General features: G+C 40.5%; 1 protein-coding gene across 2 annotated transcripts in view; it reads left to right on the top strand.

The window, feature by feature from the left end:
* KDM4C (lysine demethylase 4C) overlaps nt 1-24,955 on the top strand; it is a 363,336-nt gene that overhangs the window by 309,964 nt on the left and 28,417 nt on the right. For both annotated transcript variants that reach the window (XM_062208268.1, XM_062208267.1), the window contains one exon: nt 11,754-11,924. In XM_062208268.1, coding sequence (XP_062064252.1) covers nt 11,754-11,924 — 171 coding nt within the window. The remainder of the gene's footprint in view (nt 1-11,753; nt 11,925-24,955) is intronic.

Below are 24,955 nucleotides of genomic sequence, written 5' to 3'. Positions count from 1 at the left end.
TTGTGGTGGACCGTGCAAAGCTTCTGGCTGATTTTCTTGCTGCAATTCCTTTTGCTATTTCTTCTGAAATACAAAGAAAATAGGATGTTTGTGTATCTCTGTCTCTCTCACTGTGTTTCACTCTTTCCTTATGTAAACAGTGTGTCTTTTTAGCACAGTTGTCTCATTTTTGTCTTGGACTCAAGGTGACCACCCTCCCTTGTTGGGGGCAGTGGATGAGTGTGCATTGGGGTTACAAAAATAATAATAGTAGCCAACATTATGTAATGTCTTTGATATTCTACTGTGAGTTTTAATGCACAGTATATTACCTCATGTGGTCATCACACTAACCTTGTATAGTAGGTATTATATTACAATTATACCCATTTCAAAGATGATTAGATTGAGCTTCAGGGAGATTAAAAAATCTTCAAAAGTTACTGAACTTCTAGATATTCAGAATTGGAGCATGTGGCATTTTCATTTTAGTCATTTTTCTGATTTGAGATTATGGCTTGGATCAGTTTACCTGCGCTTCATTTTTGATGGCACAGAAAACCCGTTCAAACACAACTAGTGAAATCAGATTTGACTCCCAGGAAATCTCAAGCCAGGTTTCAGCTCAACAGTAGGCCACTACAGTTTCCCCTGTATAACTGATCTGAGCTCATGTCTCTGTTCATTGTGAAGTTACTACTATTGAGAATAGAGAGCTGTAGTACCTACCTGTGTATGAGGTGGGTTCTCCCATTCCAGGCCTCTTCTTAAACAGGTCTACTACCTCTAGGGTTAAACTTGTGATTCAAACGGAACAGTATCCAGTGCAGCCTCTGTATTATATTTCTACAGACACTAAAGTGAATAAGACCTTAAATCTGCAGGGAAACTTCTTAGTACTGTTTCTCACTGTATTACATGTTTGTAATTAAAAACCCTTGAGAAATAAAAAATCATATAAACAAATAGATATGTAGAAAATTAAGTACTTGTGACATTTTAAGAGTCTGCATGTACATTTTTGTTGTAAGAGCAATTACTTCTTCATGAAGCCCCAGGGATTTAAGTTTTTCTAAGTAGAGGATTTTTTACCTAGCTCTTGTAACTTTACAAAGAAAGCTTTCATTAATAGAAGGCAAATTCATATGAGTGACTTGTGTTGCATATGTTTGATAAAGGAAGAATAGTTTATGTTACTTTATTTAGTCCTATCCCTGTAGGAATTGTTATAATATCATTACCTTGAAGACATACAATAGTAATGTTGCACAGATTGTAGATTCATAGGAATTGGGCTGAAGCAACAAAGGTGAGATGAGGAAAGGTTCATTGGGCATGAATAGCTACATACTTGGGCTTTCACCTGTTCAGCATTGCTGACTCTATCAGTTTCTGCATATGCTGTTGTATTTGGATTTGCACTCTCTGTTAACATCAGTCTGTAGATGGAAAGCCTGATCAGAATTTTCCCAGGATGAAATGTTTGCCCATGATTCAGCTCATGGAAGGAAGGTGTCCCCTCCTTCAAGGTGTCTCAAGTCAGCCATGCCAGGTCTGATAAGAGAATTGCCATCCTGGAATCTTCCCTTGCCCTGCAACAGAGTTCTTTCTCCTTGAGCTCTTGCCTTGGAAGTTATTGCTCTCTGTTCTCTGTCAAAATCCCAATTGACAGAAATGATGCTTGACAATGCGGTACATAGTTTACATTCAGTATTCAAGTTGGATTCCTGTGTCAGACTGGATCACCAAAATACTGCTAATGTTAGTCTCTAACTTAACCATTCATGCAGTGACATTCTTGACTTTCATCTTTTTTTAACTTGATATCATTTTTTAAAAAATATTTATTATTTATTTGAAAGGCAGCATTACAGAGAGGGAGGGAGATACAGAGATAAAATGATCTTCCATCTGTTGGTTCACTTCCCAAACAGCAGCAATGACTAGAGCTGGACTAAGCTGAAGTCAAGAGCAATGGAACTCCATCTGAGCCTCCTATGTGGGTACAGGGACCCAAGGACTTGGGTCATCCTCCACAGGTTTCCCAGGCACATTAACAGGGACCTGGATTGGAAATAGAGCTGCTGGGACTCAAACTGGTACCCACATGGGATGCCAGCATTGCAGGCAACAGCTTAACCCACTGTGCCACAGCGTGGTCCCACAAAATTTCGTTTCAGTTCCTTTTATTGAAGACATATATAAGTACCATTATGTAAATAGCATTGTTGTCATATTTGTTAGGATGTGGTTAAAAAGGTTGACTGTTGTATCTTTAAATATTCCAGGTGATAAAAGACAAATATGTCTGTTAGAGAATAAGGAAAAAAACTTGCAAATTTTTTCTACTAGAATCCAAGAAGAATTTAATAATTCTCTGAATTTTGAACAGTGGTGCCATGGGAAATTTATGCAAGTCTGTCCAAAATAGAAGTCAGGAGCATTGTAATAGAGACTTTAAAATTGTTATTTATGTTCATCACAACTTTGAAATTGAGAAACTATTAATAGACTTACCTTTAGATATTAGTGTTTAGTACGGTATTTTTTTTTTAAGATTTATTTATTTATTTGGAAGTCAGATTTACACAGAGAGAGGCAGAGGCAGAGGCAGAGAGAGAGCGAGAGAGAAAGGTCAGTCTTCCATCCACTAGTTCATTCCCCAAATGGCCTCAAAGGCCGGAGCTACACCGATCTGAAGCCAGGAGCCAAGAGCTTCTTCCGGGTTTCCCATGTGGGTGCAGGGATCCAAGGACTTGGACCATCTTCTACTGCGTTCCCAGGCCATAGCAGAGAGCTGGATTGGAAGTGGAGCAGCTGGGACTCGATCTGGCATCCATGTGGGATTCCTGTCTTCATTTGAGCCTTCTTAATACCCTGCATTATGGTCAGCCATGTCTGTCTCCCCTACCAGTCTGTGAGCCACTTGAGAGAAGAGACTCTCTTATTATCCTCAGCACCCAGGAAACAGATTTATTTATAATGAGTACTTAGTAGTTGCTTTTTTAAAATGCCACTTTTTTTTGCCCTCCCTAAATCCATCCTTGTATTCTTCCTCTTGGCATTGTTTGATAGCTGGTTCAAGGTTCTTTGGTTGAGAGTTCATGCTGTAGGGTGCTCGTCAGATAAGGAGTATCAGTGGAGAGAAAACTCTTCTACATTGAGCAATTGGATCTTACTGTTGGTGCCATCCCTTGGAGGCGGTGTAGTATGATGGAAAGAATGGGTATGGTAATGAATCCTAAAAAAGACTTGATGAGGCCAGCGCCAGGGGTCACTAGGCTAATCCTCTGCCTGCGGCAGAGGTTCTAGTCCCGGTCGAGGTGCCAGATTCTGTCCCGGTTGCTCCTCTTCCAGTCCAGTTCTCTGCTGTGGCCTGGGAGTGCAGTGGAGGATGGCCCGAGTGCTTGGGCCCTGCACCCGCGTGGGAGACCAGGAGAAGCACCTGGCTCCTGGCTTTGGATCGGCGCACTGCGCCGGCCATGGCAGCCATTTGGAGGTGAACCAATGGAAGGAAGACCTTTCTCTCTGTCTCTCTCTCTCACTGTCTAACTCTGCCTGTCAAAAAAATAAATAAATAAATAAAAGATTTGATGAGATTTTTATTTTGTTTTCTTAATAAAATCCCAAACCTGGAAATAAAATCCAGTGATTTGATTGAAAAACATGTCTTAAGAAGCAATGGTGATTATTAAGAAAAAATGCAAAGGTGCCTTTTTGTGTTAACATCACATTTGTCCTAAATATAATAGGTAAGGTCCATGAAATTGTGTATCAAAATTTGTGAAACATTCCATTTTACAAATAGATCATTCACTCAAGTTCTTCTTATATTTACTGAACTGAAAGATAAATGTTGAATGTGGTCTTTTTTTATTTAGTAAATTGGTGTCATCTTTCCTCAGAATCTCAGTTAAATAGTTGTGACTATACATGGATTGTTATTTTTTAAGGAATTTAGAAAAACTCTTAAGAACTTCATCTTACATGTAGTGTTTTCATTAATTGTTAGAGAAATAGACAATGAATGGAGAATAGAAAGAAATACCGAAAGAAGCAAATCAGGTCATTTTCTGCTTTCTTTCCTAGGCATATTTGGCTGTGTGTGACAATCCATTACAAACTGTGTAGCTGAAGCTATTGATTACCATTTAGCTAACAATTCTGTAGCTATGTGCCTCTTCTCTTGCAGGCTGGGCTGCCGTATGCCTCTGTAGTCAGCTGCAGAAACAGCTTGCCTGGGCTTGGCTGGCTTTTCTTACATGTTTTGGGCCCGATGTGGTCAGCAAGATCTCTCATCAATAGCAGGAGAACTTGGGTTTGTTCATATGGCAGTCTAAGGTCCCTAGAGAGAAAGTGAAAATGTACAAGGCCTCCAGAACTAAAAGCTTCGAATTAACTTACCATTACTGCTCTACTGTATTCTTGTGGCAAAAGCAAGCTAAGCCACAGTCTAGGCTGGATTCAAAGAGTAGGAAATAGACTCTAGTTCTTGAGAGGAATTACAATGTGATGTTATAAAGGATGTAAAAGATTTGTGGGCATTTTTATAATTTATCAAGAGTGTCTGTATGTGGGCCAGGTGCTGTGACATAGTAGAGAAAGCTGCCACCTGCAGTGCTGGCTTCCCATATGGGCACATGTTCAAGTCCCAGCTGCTCCACTTCTGATCCAGGTCCTTGCTAATGTGCCTGTAAAAGCAGCAAAAGATAGCCTCAAGTACTTGGGGCCCTGTACCCATGTGGGAGACCTGAAAGAAGCTCCTGGCTCCTGGCTTCGGATTGGCTCAGCACTGGCCATTGCAGCCTTTTGGAGAGTAAACCAGTAACTCACTCGCTCTCGCTCTCGCTCTCACCCTCTAACTCTGCCTTTCAAATAAATAAGTACCTCTTTAAAAAAAAGAGTGTTTATATGTAGTTACACATACATGCGTGTACATATATAAAAACTAAGATTATATACAATTACACATCTTGTATTTATGTCATCAGATATGTCCCAAATCCAAGTTGCTGTTCTATCCCTGTGAGTATGTTGGGGGAATTGATTCATTTGAAAAGGAGGGAGGGAGAGAAAGAGAGAGAGAGAGAGAGAGAGAGAGAGAGAGAGAGAGAAAGAAAGAGATGCCTGTCCTGTTTTACTTTCCAAATGTCTACAACAGCTGGGACAGGGGCTGTTTAAAGACAGGATACAGGAACCATCCAACTCTGCAATATGGGTGTCAGGGACCCAGGTCCTTGGGTTACCTCCCAGGGTGTACATTATCAGGAAGCTGATTGGAATTAGAGGTGAGACTCAAACCAGAATGTTTTGGCATGTAGGTGTCCCGAGTGGTAATTTAACCCACAGGGACACAATGCCAGCTCCAAAATTGAATAAATTTTTATGTGGGAAGTCATACACTAGGTGCTTAGAACGGAGAAATTACTCAATAAGCTGACATTTAAAAATAAAGGCAAGGAAAATGTAGCTGTTTTAGGTAACGGCTTGAATTCCATTAGTCTGCCTTCCTGATTGACTTTATTCCTCCATTTTCCTTCCCTGTTTACCCTCCTCCTTGATGATTCTGGGCAGATAATTTGGTAGAAGCCTACCTCTCACCAGCTCTGCATTGTTACAGTTACAGAATCTGTGTATTCAAAATAACAACTACTTCACAAGTGTATTGGGAGAAATTAGTCAACTCATTTATATGGGCACCTGAAAACTCTAGATGTGTTTCTGTTCCCCAGCATCTACAGTTTCTTACTTAATGTTTTCTTCCTCTCTACCTGGCTCTAACATTTCTTTAAATAAAATTTTTTTTTCTTTAAAGCTCTGTTTGTTCATTTCTGCTTAGTTCATGTTAAAGAAAATTCAGCTTTCACAACCTTAGCCTGCACACTAATCTTCAAAATACCATAGCCATTTCTTTAATCTGATGGAGTTCCTTGCATACCGTCTGTCTTCTCTGATCAGAAATGACATTCTTAACATCAGTAGATCCTTAGGCATTTCTGCCAGGAAATATTTTTTGAGGATGTATATAATCAGTTATGGGATATGCTTGTCAATAAATTTTTCCTACAGAAATAAATCAGAAATCCTATCAAAATAGCATTATGAAAGAATCCATTTTCCTTAGTACTCCCCAAGAAATGGCCATGCTTGAAGCTTATGAGAATTTTTATTTAGATGAAGCTTGTGTATTTAATTTGTGTGCTAGCAGTCTTTCTAAACAGACAATCTGCATACATTTTTTGTTCTAAACAGGAAAAAGATGGTGGTGATCTAGAGTCAGCTTTCTCCTCCTAAAACGTTTGCCTCCTTTCATTTCCCCTTGACTGGCCTGATCTACTTTCCAGACCCTGTGAATCTAACCTTCTTTATTCCCTTCCCCTACCTATATTCATACCCACTCACCTAGAAAGGGAATATCTTTCTAAATCTCTTGAATTCTGTCTCTTTATTTTATTTTATTTTATTTATTTGACAGGTAGAGTTATAGACGGTGAGAGAGAGAGACAGAGAGAAAGGTCTTGCTTCCGTTGGTTCACTCCCCAAATGGCTGCTATGGCCAGCACTGCACTGATCTGAAGCCAGGAACCAGGTGCTTCCTCCTGGTCTCCCATGGGGGTGCAGGGGCCCAAGCACTTGGGCCATCCTCCCAGGCCACAGCAGAGCTGGAGTGGAAGAGGAGCAACCCGGACTAGAACCCAGCACATATGAGATGCTGGCGCCGCAGGCAGAGGATTAACCAAGTGAGCCACAGCGCCAGCCCCTCTTGTCACTTTTTTTTTTTTTTTTTTTGGACTGGCAGAGTGGATAGTGAGAGAGAGAGACAGAGAGAAAGGTCTTCCTTTTTGCCGTTGGTTCACTCTCCAATGGCCGCTGCGGCTGGCGCATCGCGCTGATCCGAAGGCAGGAGCCAGGTGCTTCTCCTGGTCTCCCATGTGGGTGCAGGGCCCAGGGACTTGGGCCATCCTCTACTGCCTTCCCGGGCCATAGCAGAGAGCTGGCCTGGAAGAGGGGCAACTGGGATAGAATCCGGCGCCCCGACTGGGACTAGAACCTGGTGTGCCGGCGCCGCAAGGCGGAGGATTAGCCTGTTAAGCCACGGCACTGGCCACCTCTTGTCACTTTTTTTAAAGATTTATATTTTATTTATTTGAAAGGCAGAGTTAGAGAGACAGAGGGAGAGAGAGAGAGAGAGAGAATCTTGCATCCACTGGTTCACTCCTCAAATGACCACAACAGCCTGAGCTGAGCCAGGCTGAAGCCAGGAAGCTGGAGCTTCTTGCAGATCTCCCACGTGAGTGCAGGGGCCCAAATACTTGGACCATCTCCCGCTGCTTTCCCAGGTGTGTTAGCAGAGAGCTGGTTTGGAAGTAGAGCTGCTGGGACTCAAATCAACACCTATAATGGGATGCCTATGTCATAGGCAGAGGCTTAACCTGCTACACCATAATGCTGGTCCCCTCTTGGCTTCTCTTTACCCTTTTCTTGAATGAATGGAATCAGTGCATGTCTATTTTGAAAATGTGCTGTACCCAATTACAATTCATCCATTCAGTGTCCTTCCATCCATTCATGATTTACATGGCAGCAACAGTGTTAGAAACAGTGTGCTTTGGCCGGCGCCGTGGCTTAACAGGCTAACCCTCCGCCTTGCGGCGCTGGCACACCGGGTTCTAGTCCCGGTAGGGGCGCCGGATTCTATCCCAGTTGCCCCTCTTCCAGGCCAGCTCTCTGCTATGGCCCGGGAAGGCAGTGGAGGATGGCCCAAGTGCTTGGGCCCTGCACCCACATGGGAGACCAGGAGAAGCACCTGGCTCCTGGCTTCGGATCAGCGCGATGCGCCGGCCGCAGCGGCCATTGGAGGGTGAACCAACGGCAAAGGAAGACCTTTCTCTCTGTCTCTCTCTCTCACTATCCTCTCTGCCTGTTTAAAAAAAAAAAAAAAAAAAGAAAGAAAGAAACACTGTGCTGGCTGTTGCAGATAAAAAGACAAGTGCTGGCATTGACTTGTGGATTTTATTATGTTATAACAAGGACAGAAATTGAAAGGTTCATGTTATCTGGTCTTCTAGAGAGTTGTAAACAAAGGCTTTGGGAGCCCTATGTGTCTGGGGAAGGATGCCTTCCTTCCTCAGGCCTAGCAATGTGTCCAACTTTGACATGAAGTAGAGGCTGCTGGAGTGGACAAGGTGAAGAGTGGGGCCCATTTCTCCAAAATGATGACTTGGGCCTGGCTTGATCCTTGTCAGTGTGAAGTCAGGATGCTGCCTCTCATACATGCCAATAACTGAGGTGCAGTAGGAAGAGTGGTTTATTAACTTGGGGCTAAAGTCTCAGGTATATCCTCTCTTTCTTAAAATGAAGCCAGTTAACATTTGCCCTGAATGTACTGCTGAAAGTCTAGGTGTTTTATGTACTGTACTTCATCCTATTTTACAGCTAACAATGAAGTATTATCCCTTTCACTGATGAACAAACCAAGGCTGACAAAGGTTAAATACTGTCTCCAAGACACATATAGTCAGTAAGAATCAGAGCTTAGAATTCAAATCTAAACCACACAGTCTCATTTAAGGGTGACTATGATCTCATCAGAATGTGCATGGCCGCTATACCACACATCCCAGCGTGGTGGCATAGCGGGTAAAGCCGCCCCTACAGTGGCGGCATCATATATGGGCACTGGTTTGAGTCTTGGCTGTTCCACTTCCGATCTAGCTCTCTGCCATGGCCTGGGAAGGCAGTGGCAGATGGCCCAAGTCTTTGGGCCCCTGCACCCACCTGGGAGACCCGGAAGAAATTCCTGGCTTCAGAATAGCACAGCTCCAGCCATTGCGGCCATTTAGGGAGTGAACCAGCAGATGGAAGACCTTTTTCTGCCTCTCTTTCTCTCTCAGTATAATTCTGACTTTAAAATATATAAATCTTTTAGAAAATAAATAAATCTTTTAGAAAAAATATACCTGAAAGAACTGACTTCATAGTGAAATAAAGTATAGCTAATTCTGTTTGTAAGTTTGGCAAATGTGGGCAACAGCTTTAAGAAAATTCTGCCAAAATGAACCCTATCTGGCCTTAATGCACGTCACTTGGGCCGCTGTCTGTGACTACACAGGTTGTCATTGCATCCTCATAGAGTTACGGTAACCTGTGTAACCTTAAGGAGCTAACCTGAGCACAATTTTGGACTTAGATAACTCTGAAGACTAGGTGTAGAATGACTAGGTCATTCTCTTTGAAAGTTTAGATATATTTCAAGCCTATAGTCAGTGAAGTGAAGTAGGAAACTGGGTAATTTTTATTTATTTATTTATTTATTTTTGACAGGCAGAGTTAGTGAGAGAGAGAGAGACGGAGAGAAAGGTCTTCCTTTTCCGTTGGTTAACCCCCAAATTGGTCACTACGGCCGGCATGCTGTGCCCATCTGAAGCCAGGAGCCATGTGCCTCCTCCTTGTCTCCCATGTGGGTGTAGGGCCCAAGGACTTGGGCCATCCTCCACTGCCCTCCCGGGCCACAGCAGAGAGCTGGCCTGGAAGAGGAGCAGCTGGGACAGTATCCGATGCCCCAACCGAGACTAGAACCCGGGGTACCGGCTCCACAGGCGGAGGATTAGCCTATTGAGCTGCGGTGCCAGCCGGTAATTATTTTTGCCTACATAGTATACTCTGCCATCTAGCTATTAAAGATGTTTTCTTCAGAGGCTGGTGTTCTTGCATAGCAGGTAAAGCCACCACCTGCAACACCAGCATCCCATATTGGTGCTTGTTCATGTCCTGGCTGTTCTACTTCCAATCTAGCTCCCTGCTAATGGCCTGGAAAAACTAGTTGAAGATTGCCAAAGTCCTTGGGCCCCTGCACCCATGTGGGAAACACAGATGAAGCTCCCAGCTCCTGGCTTCAGCCTTGCCCAGCCCTGGTGGTTGTCCCAACTTGGGGAGTGAAGTAGTAGATGGAAGATCCTCCTCCCCTCTATTTCTCACTTTCTCTCTGTAACTCTTTCAAAAATATAAATAAATCTTTAAAAGTATAAATATAAAGATTTCTACTTTCTCCATAGTGCATTTTAAAATACTACAGACTTCTTAGTCTTGTACTATATCAAAATTGTCACATAACTAACTTTAACCCAACAATTACTGGGGAATATGTCCTTAAGGAGGAAAATGTCCTGTTGTGCTAGGCATGTGGGAACCAAATGGCAGAGCTTGCTCTACAAGTAGGAGACCCTTAGGAAGATGTTTGTTGGGAAGGGTTTGCCCTTTTGTCCAAATCACGAACGTTCTTTCCTTAGATCTTTGTGCCAGGCCATCATCTCCTAACCAGCCTGTAGCAGTAAGCTTCATCAGCCTGCTCTCCATCCATAGCCATAGAGAACTGCATCTGTCTGTCTGCTTTAAAAAGAACTACACTGCTGGAATGGCTGATTTTGCAGATGAGCCAAGATGATCTTAGAACATTTTGTTAGGCCAGATAATAAAGAACTGCTTTTTAAAAAATTTTTTTTAAAAAGATGTCTTCAGAACCAGCATGAAGGATCTGCTTTTGGCCAAATCTGGGACAATTTGAGAAATAAAACATCACAGAATGAATTATAAAGAATTGGGGAGGGGAAATTATCAACCTATACTGATAGAAGGTGATGGATGCATGCATATGGAAAGATATGGGAGTCTCCAACTTAACAAATGCCAATTGCCAATTAGTAAAGGTGGAAGGAGTTTTGGAGCAGGAAAAATCAGTGTATAACACCATTGTGGTAAGAACCGAGGAGGACTCATCAGTGGATGCTAAATCTAAACAGATGTATGACGAATAGGATATTTGCATATTGATAAAATGTCTCCCATGGATTGCTTAGTGTCAGAGAAAGTATTGAAATGGAGAAATTGGACCACTTTTATCAGGATCAAGGTCAATATCACCATTGAGAAAGATATAAAAATCATGTGTTTCCAGAGACAGCATCTTGAAGACATAAACATTATCCATGTGATTTTTGTGGGATTCTGGCCAAGAATATATAACCTGAATCTAATTATAAGGATATACAGAGTACTCTCTGCAAAGAAGGAAGGGAAGGAATTATCCTTCCAAAGTATCACTACTGTTAAAAAACAAAAAAAAAGGTTTGTGGAAGTGGTCCAAATTAAAGGAAACTAAAAAGATTTGACAGCTAAACACAATCCTTGCCTCTAGACTGGATCCTGTACTTGGGAGCTTGGGAACAGGGAAGAAGCATACCATAAAGGTCATTATTGGAACAAGTGACCAACTAGTGCTGGAAGATTAAAGCATCACACCAGTGTTCAGTTTCCTAAAGTTTGTATCTTTACTGGAGCTGTGATTGTGTAAGGGAATATCCCTATTGGAAAATAAACACTGAAGTTTTTAATGGGGAAAAATCCCATCATGAAGGTAGCGTATGAATTGTTCAAGAGAAACAGAATAATACACACATGTGCATATGTTTTTCTGTCTCTCTTATATACACATATACCTGTACAATAAAAAATATGTAAACATTAAAGCAAATGGTAAGATGTTCATAATAGCACTAGGCAGCAGTAGATGGGCCTGGGCAAAGGGTACTTTGAGTATTGTTGGTATTTATTGTATTTTTACAATGTACATTAAGTTTGAAATTGTTCTCCAACCCTAAGTTTAAAGATATTTGGACTACAATAGTGATTGTTTCCTAAATAAACATTTCTTTCATTTTGCTGTCATTTTCCTTTCCTCTTTCTTCTTTTTTCCTCTTTCCTGTCTCTTATTTTAGAAATCGAAAGCGTCTGAAAAGGCCATCACCGTGGGTCAGACGGTTATCACAAAGCATCGGAACACCCGGTATTACAGCTGCAGAGTGATTGCTGTGACGTCACAGACCTTCTACGAGGTCATGTTTGATGATGGTTCCTTCAGCAGAGACACGTTTCCTGAGGATATTGTGGTAAGTGGTTTCCTTTAGGTGGCTGCTGACCTACTGTAGTTTTCATTAAACCAACCTCGCTGAATACCCTGGAAGAGTTTCCTTGGCTTATTTTAGTAGCTCACTTCAATTGATATTCATAGTTTTCACCATCTGAATGGTATCCAGGTAAATGCAGACTGCTTTCCCCAAATTCTTTTATGAATAATGAATGTTACTTGGCCACAAAGTGTAAGATGCTATCTTAGTCTATTTGTGTAGTGACAACAGAATACCTGAGACTCGGCAATTTATAAAGAAGAGAAATTACTTCTCAGCATTCTGAAAGTTCAAGATTAAGGTGCTGCTGGCATTTGATACTGAAATAAAATCCTATAACTGAGATTGAGGTTAGTGGACCTGGGGTTGATCCTGTTATTGCTTCTTTCAGGGGTGTGTGTCAGTTTGGGGAACCATTAAGAGATTGCTTGTAAATATTTGTGGGATCCTGGCGTGTGGAGTTGAAGAAACATTGGTTTAGTCAGCTTTGTTCTTCTTACCTCTCTAGTCTGTTTAGAATGACAAGTAAGTAAACAATAGTGAGCTCATTTGGAAGGTTTTTATTATCATATACCAAATGAATTGAAACAAATTGGCAATCCTATAACGTTCTCAGATACAGAAACAGTGCATTGTGTTTCTTAGCAGGACCTAGCTAGACCTTCACTTCACTTCATTGCCATTGCCATTCACAAACAGCAGTCCTTGGATGACATGCTCACTTTGTTAGAATCAGTTGCCCCTTCAAGCCCTAAATCCACATAGGTTACCTCCTATGGGCCACACTTTACCCTGATGACAAAGAAGATGTAATCCCTGCTTAGTCAGGGGGCGTGGCAGGCTGCTAAATGGATGCTTTCAGTACAGGAGAGGCCATGTGGTTCTACACATGAACTGCAAACAACCTACTTCCTTGGTGACTTTGGAAGAAGGAATAAGGGATTCCAACGTTAATACAGGCTCCACAAGCCAGAACTTGACCCGTGAGTGCATCTTCACAACCCTACACACTAGGCACCATTATTTTCCACATTGTGCTGCCAAAGAAACTGAGGCCCAAAGAAGTAAATAACTGTCAGAAACATTATCAGTCACAAGTAATCTGACCCCAGGAGTTCCATTCCTAAACTTTGCGAAGAAAGGATGTTTAAAGCAGGTAAAGAAAGGATGTACAAGGGCATGAAAAGGCACAAAAAGAGTAGGCTGAAAGCCTTGACTTTCACCAGTGTTAAGAAACTGAGGTCAGATAAAAGATGAAAGTCCTGCTTAGGTGTCTAAAGAGATTACCATTCACATGATTTTGGATGCTTTCTTTATCTGAGTCAACTGATGCCTCTGTGTGTGTGCTTCACCCTGCCCTCGCGGCAAGCAGCTGAGACCACATGTTCACAAACAATGCTCAGCTAAATCCAGAGTCCTTATCAAAAGCACAAGATTAATCAAGCCATGAAGAGGTTTCTTTTTTCTTTTCCATTCTTGTTGATCTAAATGCATAGTGCTTCTGAACAGTTTTTAAAATGTTAGTGCCTGTGTTCTCACAATACCCACACATATAAAATCTATATTCTGGTTCAGAGAGAGGAAATGAAAGGTGTAAAAGGAGGAAAGAGTTAGAGAATTTCAAAAAAGTTTCAAGATCACAGACATTCTTTTTCAATGTATAAGTTAAAAACATCCCAGGAAAGCTTCAGACCAGCTGGGTGCAAGTAGGCTGTGAGGTGAAACGGAATCTTGGATTCATTAAATATTCTCACCACTTGTTAGCTGTTGTGGCTTCTTTCCTCCATGCCATCTCGGTGCTGAATGAGGCTTCCTTGGCTTACTTTTTTGGTGACTCTGAAGGGAAAGTGATTTCCCTTAAAATATGGTGCTTGGCAGGATTCTCCAGAGAAACAACACTGATAGGAAATAGAGGAGTATTGAAAAGTTCATGGAAAGTACATGTTTTTTAAAAATGCATGAATTTCAAGATTCTTTTTACACCATGATTCTCAGCTGACAAGCCCAGGACCCAGGAAGGGCTGATATTTCAGTTGGGAGCCTCAAGGCAGGGGAACACGGATGTCCAAGCTCGAAAGCAGTCAGGCAGAACTCTGATAAAGGGAGGGCAACTTTTTGTTCTATTCTGGCCTTTAGGTTGATTGGATGAAGACCACCCACATTTAGGGAGGGTCATGTGCCTTACTCAGTCGGTCAGTTTAAAGGTTAAAGTCACCCAGAAACACCCAGAATAAGATTTGACGAAATATATCTGCCTGTAACAGCTGAAGTGACCCTCCCCCCCCCCCCCCCCCGGGGAACTTGCTGTATGTGCAAGGAAGTATGAAGCAGATAAACACATGAGAAGGTGATTTTAGCAAAAAACAAAAAATTATTAGAAAGGAAGGATCATAAAAAAACTCCTGTGGATAAAGCCAGGAGGGGCAAGGGAGTTCCATGCTTTTTGGTGCTGGGGGTTTATTTGTGTAAAACTGCAAATATTTCTCATAGAACAAAGGAAGTTCTATTTGTACATAGCCTTGAATCCAGAGCCTGCTTTTCTGACTAACGAATGAAATTCTTTGTCTCCTTCATTATCAAACTTGCTTCCTAGCTTAGGCCATTTTCCCAGCTAGGTTAAGAAGATTTTCCGCACTACCCAAGGGGCCCTTTGTCCTCGCTGCCTCCCTGCCATTCCTGTTCTGACTGACTCCTTTCATAGCACACTGTGTCCCACTCAGGTTGACATGGAATTAACCATCATAGACATACTCTCTTGGGACTCTAGGTTGAGAATTTGACAAGATGCCAGCTGTGCTGCTAGAAGTTCTGACTCAGTGGCAGAGTACGTTTTCCTTTTCTATCAAGTAGCCGTGTGTGTTAGTTGGCTTGCAGGACTCTGTAGATGCACTTAGTGAGCAGTGCGCATGTCCTGGTTATTACTGATATTCCAGAATGCAAAATCATGGCTTTAAAAAATGAGTTTTTAAAATTTGAAGTATTAACAAGGGTTGGAGTCTATGTGTTTTTTGCTGAAAATAATGAAAGCTACATTATTAAGTGCCTTTATAAAAGTTTGTCAGCTGTGCTTCAATTTGAGATGCAGGAATTTGATGTAAATTTTATGATATAATATATATGTATAGGTAAGTATGCTGTAAGTAGTTTTACATGTACATTACAGTTATTCCCATATATGAGGAGTCTCCAAAAAGTTCATGGAAAATGGATAAATGAAAAAATGGTACATGGATTTCAATTTTTTTGTACCACTATTTTTAATTTTCATGAACTTTCTGAGGTACCCTCCTATGATGTATATAAAGGCTATACCCCAAATCATTATTTAAGCCACAAGCCCTAATTGCTAAGATTATCCCAGTTCCACTTTGATATTTATCTACATCAGAACTATTTTTTTTAACTTTTATTTAATGAATATAAATTTCCAAAGTACAGCTTAAGGGTTACAATGGCTTCCCCCCCAATAACTTCCCTCCCACCCACAACCCTCCCCTTTCCCGCTCCCTCTTCCCTTCCATTCACATCAAGATTCATTTTCAATTCTCTTTATATACAGAAGATCAGTTTGGTATATATTAAGTAAAGATTTCAACAGTTTGCCCCCACATAGCAACACAAAGTGAAAAAATACTGTTGGAGTACTAGTTATAGCATTAAATAACAGTGTACAGCACATTAAAGACAGAGATCCTACATGCTATTTTTTAAAAATTGATTAATTTTCTATACAATTTCCAATTTAACACCAGGTTTTTGGTTTTTGTTTTTTTTTTTTTCATTTTCAATTATCTTTATATACAGAAGATCGATTCAGTATATACTAAGTAAAGATTTCATCAGTTTGCACCCACACAGAAACACAAAGTGTAAAAATACTGTTTTAGTACTAGTTATAGCATCACTGCACATTAGACAACACATTAAGGACAGATCCCACATGAGATGTAAGTACACAGTGACTCCTGTTGTTGACTTAACAATTTGACACTCTTGTTTATGGCGTCAGTAATCTCCCTAGGCTCTAGTCATGAGTTGCCAAGGCTATGGAAGCCTTTAGGGTTTGCCGACTTTGATCTTATTCCGACAGGGTCATAGTCAAAGTGGAAGTTCTCTCCTCCCATCAGAGAAAGGTACCTCCTTCTTTGATGGCCCCATTCTTTCCACTGGGATCTCACTCGCAGAGATCTTTCATTTAGGTCTTCTTCTTCTTCTTCTTTTTTTTTTTTTTTCTTTTTCCAGAGTGTCTTGGCTTTCCATGCCTAAAATACTCTCATGGGCTCTTCAGCCAGATCTGAATGCCTTAAGGGCTGATTCTGAGGCCAGAGTGCTGTTTAGGACATCTGCCATTCTATGAGTCTGCTGTGTATCGTGCTTCCCATGTTGGACCGTTCTCTCCCTTTTTGATTCTATCAGTTAGTATTAGCAGACACTAGTCTTGTTTGTGTGATCCCTTTGACTCTTAGACCTATCAGTGTGATCAATTGTGAACTGAAGTTGATCACTTGGACTAGTGAGATGGCATTGGTACATACCACCTTGATGGGATTGAATTGGAATCCCCTGGCACGTTTCTAACTCCACCATTTGGGGCAAGTCTGATTGAGCATGTCCCAAATTGTACATCTCCTCCCTCTCTTATTCCCACTCTTATATTTAACAGGGATCACTTTTCAGTTAAAATTTAAACTCCTAAGAATAATTATGTTTAATTACAGAGTTCAACCACTAGTGCTAGAACAACAACAGCAAAAAATACTAAAAAGGATAAAGTATTACATTGTACATCAACAGTCAGGGCAAGAGCTGATCAGGTCATTGTTTCTTATAGTCTCCATTTCACTTCAACAGGTTTCCCCTTGGGTGCTCAGTTAGTTGTCACCGATCAGGGAAAACAAATGATATTTGTCCCTTTGGGACTGGCTTAATTCACTCAGCATGATGTTTTCCAGATTCCTCCATCTTGTTGCAAATGACTGGGTTTCATTGTTTTTGACTGCTGTATAGTATTCTATAGAGTACATGTCCCATAATTTCTTTAACCAGTCTACTGTTGATGGGCATTTGGGTTGGTTCCAGGTCTGAGCTATTGTGAATTGAGCTGCAATAAACATTAATGTGCAGATGGCTGTTTTGTTTGCCAGTTTAATTTCCTTTGGGTAAATTCCAAGGAGTGGGATGGCTGGGTTGTATGGTAGGGTTATGTTCAGGTTTCTGAGGAATCTCCAGACTGACTTCCATAGTGGCTTAACCAGTTTGCATTCCCATCAACAGTGGGTTAGTGTCCCTTTTTCCCCACATCCTCTCCAGCATCTATTCTTGGTAGATTTCTGAATGTGAGCCATTCTAACCAGGGTGAGGTGAAACCTCATTGTGGTTTTGATTTGCATTTCCCTGATGGCTAGTGATCTTGAACATTTTTTCATGTGCCTGTTGGCCATTTGGATTTCCTCTTTTGAAAAATGTCTATTGAGGTCCTTGGCCCATCTCTTAAGTCGGTTGTTTGTTTTGTTGTTGTGGAGTTTTTTGATTTCTTTGTAGATTCTGGTTATCAACCCGTTATCTGTAGCATAGTTTGCAAATATTTTTTCCCATTCTGTCGGTTGCCTATTCACTTTCCTGAATAGTTCATCAGAACTATTTTAAATGTGTACCCTGTCCTGTTCCCTAAAGAAAATCTCATCAGTACAGATGAACGAATCTAATCAAGTCCTTTGCTGTCTTCAGTGTTCTGGAGACATGGCAAAGCAATTATTTGGTGGAAGCACTAAATACATTTCACATTCCTTGGAGAAATCTGAGTTTTTTTTTTTTTTTTTTTTTATTAGCTCATATACCTATGGCATCAGAAACTGGTGGTAGGAAATGATTTGATTTTTTCCTCTGACTAAAAATTCTAACCCACACGATGTGAGTATCAGGTGTGAATGCTGCTGAGAAGAAGCATTCATGAAGTGTGGTGTGTGGCCAGTGTTACTGCGTATCAAGGAACTGGTTTCTGTAAACCTTGGGAATTTGTTAACTAGAACTGTTGTAAGGTACTGTTGTTGGTTTTTTAGCTATAAAAATCAAATTTAGAATATCCTAAATTTATACCATCCTAAACTGTTTATTTTTTATGTATGACATAAAAATCATTCCTTATGAAGCTTCATGTTTTAATAAAGAAAGTTATATTCCTTTATTTATTATAAAGTTGATTATTACAAATCATTTCACAAAGCCAACAAATGAGAACCCTTTAGCACAGGCTGGCCTATCCATGTTTGAGAATAAATTTGGTAGGCATTAAAATGCTTACATTAGGACTATGTGAGTGGAGAATATTTGGAGCAGTAGAGAATAACATTCTTTTACCACCAGAAAATTTCTTTTCCTACTTAAGTACTTTATGTATGTGGTAGCCAGAAAATGTTCAAAAGTTCTCCCTCAACAATGTACCTGTAAAATGATGGGATATTTTGATGGGAGTGAAAGTTGTCCATCTCCAAAGAATTCCATGAGGATAGAAATTCTAGGGCTTCCTCTTAGCCTCTTCGTAAACCCTTAGACAACCCTATTGATACTGGAGTAATGATTGCTTCCTTTCATTCAAACGTTGAACACATCTCAAGATAGAAGGATGGTAGGTAGTAGATTGTTCAAGGGCAGCACTGGGCTTGAGAAGACAAACATAATCATTTAGAAAGTTGACAGCAAGAGTCCATCACGGAAATTTCCATGAGGACTGGATGTAATTTTCAGCCTCTGTTGAAAAGTGAAGACGGCAAGAAAATAATATTCTTAATTATCTGGGGATGAGTAGCCATGTCCTTTAGTTTTTGAGGGCTCCAGATACAAATTAAAGTTCTTAGAGAACTCTTTTTTCCTCTCAGTTTTAGGCAATCAGCTTAAACCCTCCAATCTCCTTTTTTTCCTCTCTCTAAAAAGGAAATTGTAATTTCCACCTTTAAGGATTGTTGAAAGGAGTGTGTGAACTGAATGCCTTACCCATAGTAGGCACAAAATTAATTTTTAAAGGATATTTAATCTGTAAAACTATTTTTTTTTCTTTTTCCTCCCTGTCTAGTTGATGTTGCTCTTTTCTGGTCTTGATGAAATTTGAAGTTAGGAGATGTGTGTCTTCAACACTTTGTTCCTGCTAGTTAGATTAGAGGGGGCCTGCCTGGGGCTCTACTGACCACAGGAATCATGGCGGCAGGAGACGTCCTTGTTGAAAGTTGAGATCTACCTCAGCGCCCTCCGTGGGCTGTCTTAAAGAGAGGTGCTGTCTCTGCTGACCTTGAGCTGGGTCATGGCCTCTGTGGATGGGGAGATGCGCCTTGGACATGGCCTGTGTGTGGAGAGCAGTGCTGAAGTTGGGGCTGGTCTACTGCTTCTGCATTGGCATCACTTTTTAGAATGTCTGACCAAGGTACCTAAAGGCCATGCCACTGTGCAGGGTGGGTTGTGAGGAAGGATCTCCCCAGGTCAGCTTATTGTTTCACTTGCTGTAAAATAGTCCTAGCATCTTTTAGACTTTACAGTGATCTAGCTCTCTACATTCTTGATTTTACTTCTGAGTGCTAAAAGTGTTGTTTCAATGACTTTTCATAACAACCCCTGCTCCAAACTAAGCTCCTGCTCATTTCACAGGTCTAATAGTTTCCAGATAATAAAAAAGCATCTACCAGCCTGTGCTGTGGCTCACTAGGCTAATCCTCCACCTTGCGGCGCTGGCACACCGGGTTCTAGTCCCAGTCGGGGCGCCGGATTCTATCCCGGTGGCCCCTCTTCCAGGCCAGCTCTCTGCTATGGCCCAGGAAGGCAGTGGAGGATGGCCCAAGTGCTTGGGCCCTGCACCCGCATGGGAGACCAGGAGAAGCACCTGGCTCCTGGCTTCGGATCAGTGCGGTGTGCCGGTCGCAGCACGCTGGCCGCGGCAGCCATTGGAGGGTGAACCAGTGGCAAAGGAAGACCTTTCTCTCTGTCTCTCTCTCTCACTGTCCACTCTGCCTGTCAAACAAAACAAAACAAACAAACAAAAAGCATCTACCAAAATAGAAGGTGGTAGAGTTAGATCCAGATTGCTTGGTGCCTTCCTACTTTTTGACACTTTTTTTTTTTTTTTTTGACAGAGTGGACAGTCAGAGAGAGAGACACAGAGAGAAAGGTCTTCCTTTGCCGTTGGTTCACCCTCCAATGGCCGCCGCGGTAGGCGCACCACACTGATCCGAAGGCAGGAGCCAGGTGCTTCTCCTGGTCTCCCATGCGGGTGCAGGGCCCAAGCACTCGGGCCATCCTCCACTGCACTCCCAGGCCATAGCAGAGAGCTGGCCTGGAAGAGGGGCAACCGGGACAGGATCGGTGCCCCAACCAGGACTAGAACCCCGAGTGCCGGTGCTGCAGGTGGAGGATTAGCCTATTGAGCCACGGCACCGGCCCGCCTTGCTACTTTTTGGCAGCAGTTTTTCAGGAAGTCTACTCCTGGTGTCTTAGAATACCCATGGTAGATGACATTGTGTCTCCCTTGAGCCATAGTCAACATCCAGTTAACCTAGTGCGGAAGCTTCTCAGTGCTCAGTACCCTGCAGTCTCTTACATGGCAAGAATACGTGTAGTGCAGTCAATCGCTTGGAGTGGTGCCCTTGCTTATGTGTCTCAACTGTGGAGCTGGAAGTTACTGAGAAGAAAGACTTTACCAAATTCCTGCTGATATTTTCCTCCATGGGACACCTTTTGTATGTGAAAATGAATACCGATTTAATTTTAATGAATATTCAATTTACATTTACTTCTCTAAGACTGTAAATTCAGCTGGAAAATTTATTTGTAACTATATAAATTTTCATAAAATAAGAACAAATTCATTTGTTCCTTAAGTTCATATAATACATAAATTTGGCAGATTAAATCTTAACCATTTTACATTCAAATAACCAGAAGTCTATTAATATTTTAAGTGATTATAAATTTAATATATACATTTCTTACAAATCCCACAACTTAATCCCCATAACTTTAATAAACCAGGCATTAATTTTGTAGTTCAGGTTCTTCTAAGTATTTCACACATTTTCAAAAACAAGCCATTATTGTGGGGCAGTGGATTAATAGGCCGCTTGTGATATTTGCATTCCATATCAGAGTACCAATTTGAGTCCCGGCTGCTCCACTTCCAGTCCAGCCCCCTGTTAATGCACCTGGGTCCCTGCCATCCATATAGCTAGGCTGGAATGGAGTTCTAGGCTCCTGGCTTCAGCCTCACCCAGCCCTGGCCATTGTAGCCATTTGTGGAGTGACTAGCACTTGGAATATCTGTGTCAACCAGCTACCTACCACCCCTGCCTCTCAAATAAATATGTAAATCTTTTAAAGATATTTTTTAAATGAAGCAGTATTGCATCTACAAAACACATTACTGTTCCATTATAAACACAGATTATATCAGGTTGATAAGAAAGTAAAAATTTTAACCAACCAAAGGGAAAAAATATTACCATATCACCTGTGAGGTTATTAAAAAAATAACAAAAGAACTTCAAGGCCCTTTAGAGAGGTAGAATCTGGTGAAACCTCTGCAGACTAAACCCACAGTTTTTGGGTAGCGGCTCCTAATTAAGATTAGTTTTCATCTGATTCTCTAACTCTGAAGGCTGTGGCCTTCACTGAGACCCCAGTCAATCTCATAAGTTTTATGAGCTGTCTCTCAGGTGTATAGGGGTGAGTACTTTCCAGGCCATGGGACTTTTTTCTCATTTATGTAACCCTTGGTGTGTTTTGTTTTGTTTTATTTTTGTGTTTTTGTTTTGTTGTTGTTGTTGTTGTTGTTGTTGTTTGCATTAAAGCCTGGAACATACTAATGAAATGCTGGATCCCTTACTTGAGTTACATCTGTACCCCCTTTCTCTTTTATAAATTGTATGTATCTCACTGTTCTGTAGGTGTCATAGTGACAGTTTCTGTTTAGCGCTGATGATCTTCTGAAGAAAAATATCTCATTGCCCTGCTGTCCCATACAGGAGATTAACTAGTTGCCATGAAGATACACTGTCAGTTATGTTTTTCATCAAATATTTATCTCTCCCACTTGACAGTATTTCTCTTATTTCTCTTTTGCTAATTATCTCAAAGTGATTGGTTTTGGGAACTTATTCCCAGGGCACAGGCTTGTAATCCTCTCCCCCCACGTCCATCCTTTTCTTTCCAAGGGGACTCAAGGTATAGCATCTTATTTTCAGTCTAACAAAATCAAAATAACTATCTTGAACTTGAGGGCAGTGTTATTAATTTCCAGGACTTCATCATTTCTTCTCAGTGTAGAGCTTATACCTAAGGGTAACAGTTACCATGAACTAAATCACACTCTGTGTTTGAAACTATCCAATGACATCATCATTTCTGAGCTATATGTTGAGTATACCGTATTAGGCATCATGGGGGAGTCAAAGATGCATAAGCATAGCTGTTGGAATGCAGGTGTTATGGAGGCAAAAGAAGATACCCAAATGTGTTTAGAAGACTCAGAGGCTTATACCCTGAAACATTTTATTCTATGATATTCTTGCCAATTTTTGGAACCCTGTTGGCTCCTAGATTTTGAGGTGCCTTGGCTTATCAAGTCAAATGGCCATGCAGACCTGTCTGTGGCAGATACCAGGTTGACAAGAGATGGCTCTTGTCAGTGGGGCACCACAACTTCTAGAAATCATATCTCATCCAGTCCATTTGTTATTCTGCTTCCTGTTGATGCCACTTACATCCCCATTCCTCCAACTGGAGCTGATCGGAAAGATTTTACACTAAAAGATACTCTGAAAGGTTATTAACAGTACATTCATAGATGGAAATAGTGTGGTAGGTGAAAGTTAAGGAAGTCATATTGAAGAAGAGAGAGATGAGTTGGATTACAGACTTATAAGAGTTCTTTATATATTCTATTGTTTATATCTTAAATTTTTCCCTCCCACTCTGAAAAACACTCCACTGTAATAATATTTTGTGTTTCCATTTACCAGTTGATGGACGTTTGCATTGTTTCCTGCTCTGGTCTATCATGAATAATACTGCCATGAACATTTGCTTTCAAGTCTTTGTGTAGACATGTGTTTTCATTTCTCTTGGATAGATACCTAGGAGTGAGATTACTGAGCTATATAATAAGTGTATGTTTGGCTTTATAAGAAACCATCAAACTGTTTTTTCAAAAGTGGTCCCACCAGCAATGTTTGTGTTATAGTTTCTTCACATCTTCACCAACATCTGTACTGTCTTTTTGAGAATAATGAATGTATAGTGGTATCTCAGCATTTTTAATTTGTATTTCCCTAATTACTGATGATTTTCAGCATCTTTTCAAGAACTTATTAGTCATTCATGTATCTTCTTTGTTGAAAAGCCTACCCAGATCAGTAAAATATTTTTAACTTAATTAACTGTGTTATAAAGTTCCAGTAGTTTTATAGTCTGTACATGAGTCTTTTAGCACATACATGATTTACAAATATTTTCTCCTAGTTTTCACTTTCTTATTAGTATCTGAAGAGTAAATTAAGTTTTCATCAGTCCCCAGTGCATTAGTTTATTATTTATGTATCACTGTTTTGGTATCATATCTTGAGAAATCTTTGCCTAACAAAATAAAAAAGATTTTGTTGTATATTCTTTTCTGAAAGTCCTATAGTTTTAGATCTTACATTAAACTCTTTGATCCATGTTGCATTAATTTTTGTATATACTATGAAGTCAGAGGCTAAGCTTTATAAATTAAAATTGTACATCTTAGTTTATTTGTTATAAAAGTTGAGTGAATACCTATCCTCATAGTGCAGCACTTCACACATAGACATCCTCAAAAAAATGTGGTTTCTTTCTGCTCCTTGTGTGCTTTCTCAAAATGGGACAGCAAAAGGCAAAAATCCATAAAAGCTTTTTCTCTTAATATTCTGAGCTTGCAGAAAGCATAATGGACAACTTATTTTCAGATCTAGTATCCTGACTGCTTTGGAAATGTGTGTGATAAGTCTTCAAACTTTGATCTCAATGTTAGAATTTCTGTACTTTAGAGAGGCAGGAATAAGAAATATCAGATGAAACAGTGACTCCTTCTGCTATTACATGGTGAATGTAATTAGAGTTAAATTTTTTTGTAATTTTAAAATGAAAATTTGCATGGTCATCATTCAAACTGGAACATGTTTTGCTTTTCAAAACAAGAAGGGAAGAAAAAATGAAAGAAAAATGTTTCAGTATCAGTGGAGCAGAAATTAATGAAAAGGTGCTTACAAAGAAATTAAACTTCCAATTTTCCATTTTAAGTTGAATTTTCTGTCATAGTTCTTATCCTAGTTGGTATCCACTAAATTTTGTGCTTTTTGAAAACAGAGCCATGTCTGTTTGAAGTACAGTTACATAATTTGTTCACAATATGGGGCCTTACCTACACTAAGCAGATATTAAATGGTTGTTGATTTAAAGACTAAATAAATTATTATCAATAGCCATCACTCTTGGGCATTAAATCTGTAAACAATAGACAGTCTGTTGTTTGCTTTTAATTTTGTAGTCACCATCAAATATTGCTTTTAAATTTGAATTCCAGTTCATATTTAAGTTTCATATCCTTTCCAGGCAAAGATTATTTAGTCCTTAGAGCAAAGCTGTGCTCCAGCAAGTAGTTCCTGGGAATCCTTCAGCCTTCAGTGTTTTAGCTTCCATGTGAGATTTCTTTCAACAAGAAGATCTCTAGATCTGAAAAGAAAAAAAAAAAAATTGAAACTACTGTTTTGGGTGAAGTGAATTGTTATTTACTGCCCCATTGCCATGAGAGTGAGAAATCTGTCATGAGAGAGGGCCGAGGGACCCACGGTGTTAATGCAGCTGCCGGCCAAGAGCAGGACTGTTGGGAGCAGCAGCAGTGGTCTTTGGCTCCCCCATGAATATTTAGCAAGAAGCTGAATTTCAGTGACAACATTTCTAAATCTCAGCGTAGACCTCAGTCAACTTCCGTATAATAGAAAATACAAGCATAATGA

Source organism: Lepus europaeus, chromosome 12, assembly GCF_033115175.1.
Source record: "Lepus europaeus isolate LE1 chromosome 12, mLepTim1.pri, whole genome shotgun sequence".
Taxonomy (NCBI): domain Eukaryota; kingdom Metazoa; phylum Chordata; class Mammalia; order Lagomorpha; family Leporidae; genus Lepus; species Lepus europaeus.
The sequence above is the reverse complement of the archived record's forward strand: the minus strand, read 5'-3'. Positions and strand labels throughout refer to the sequence as shown.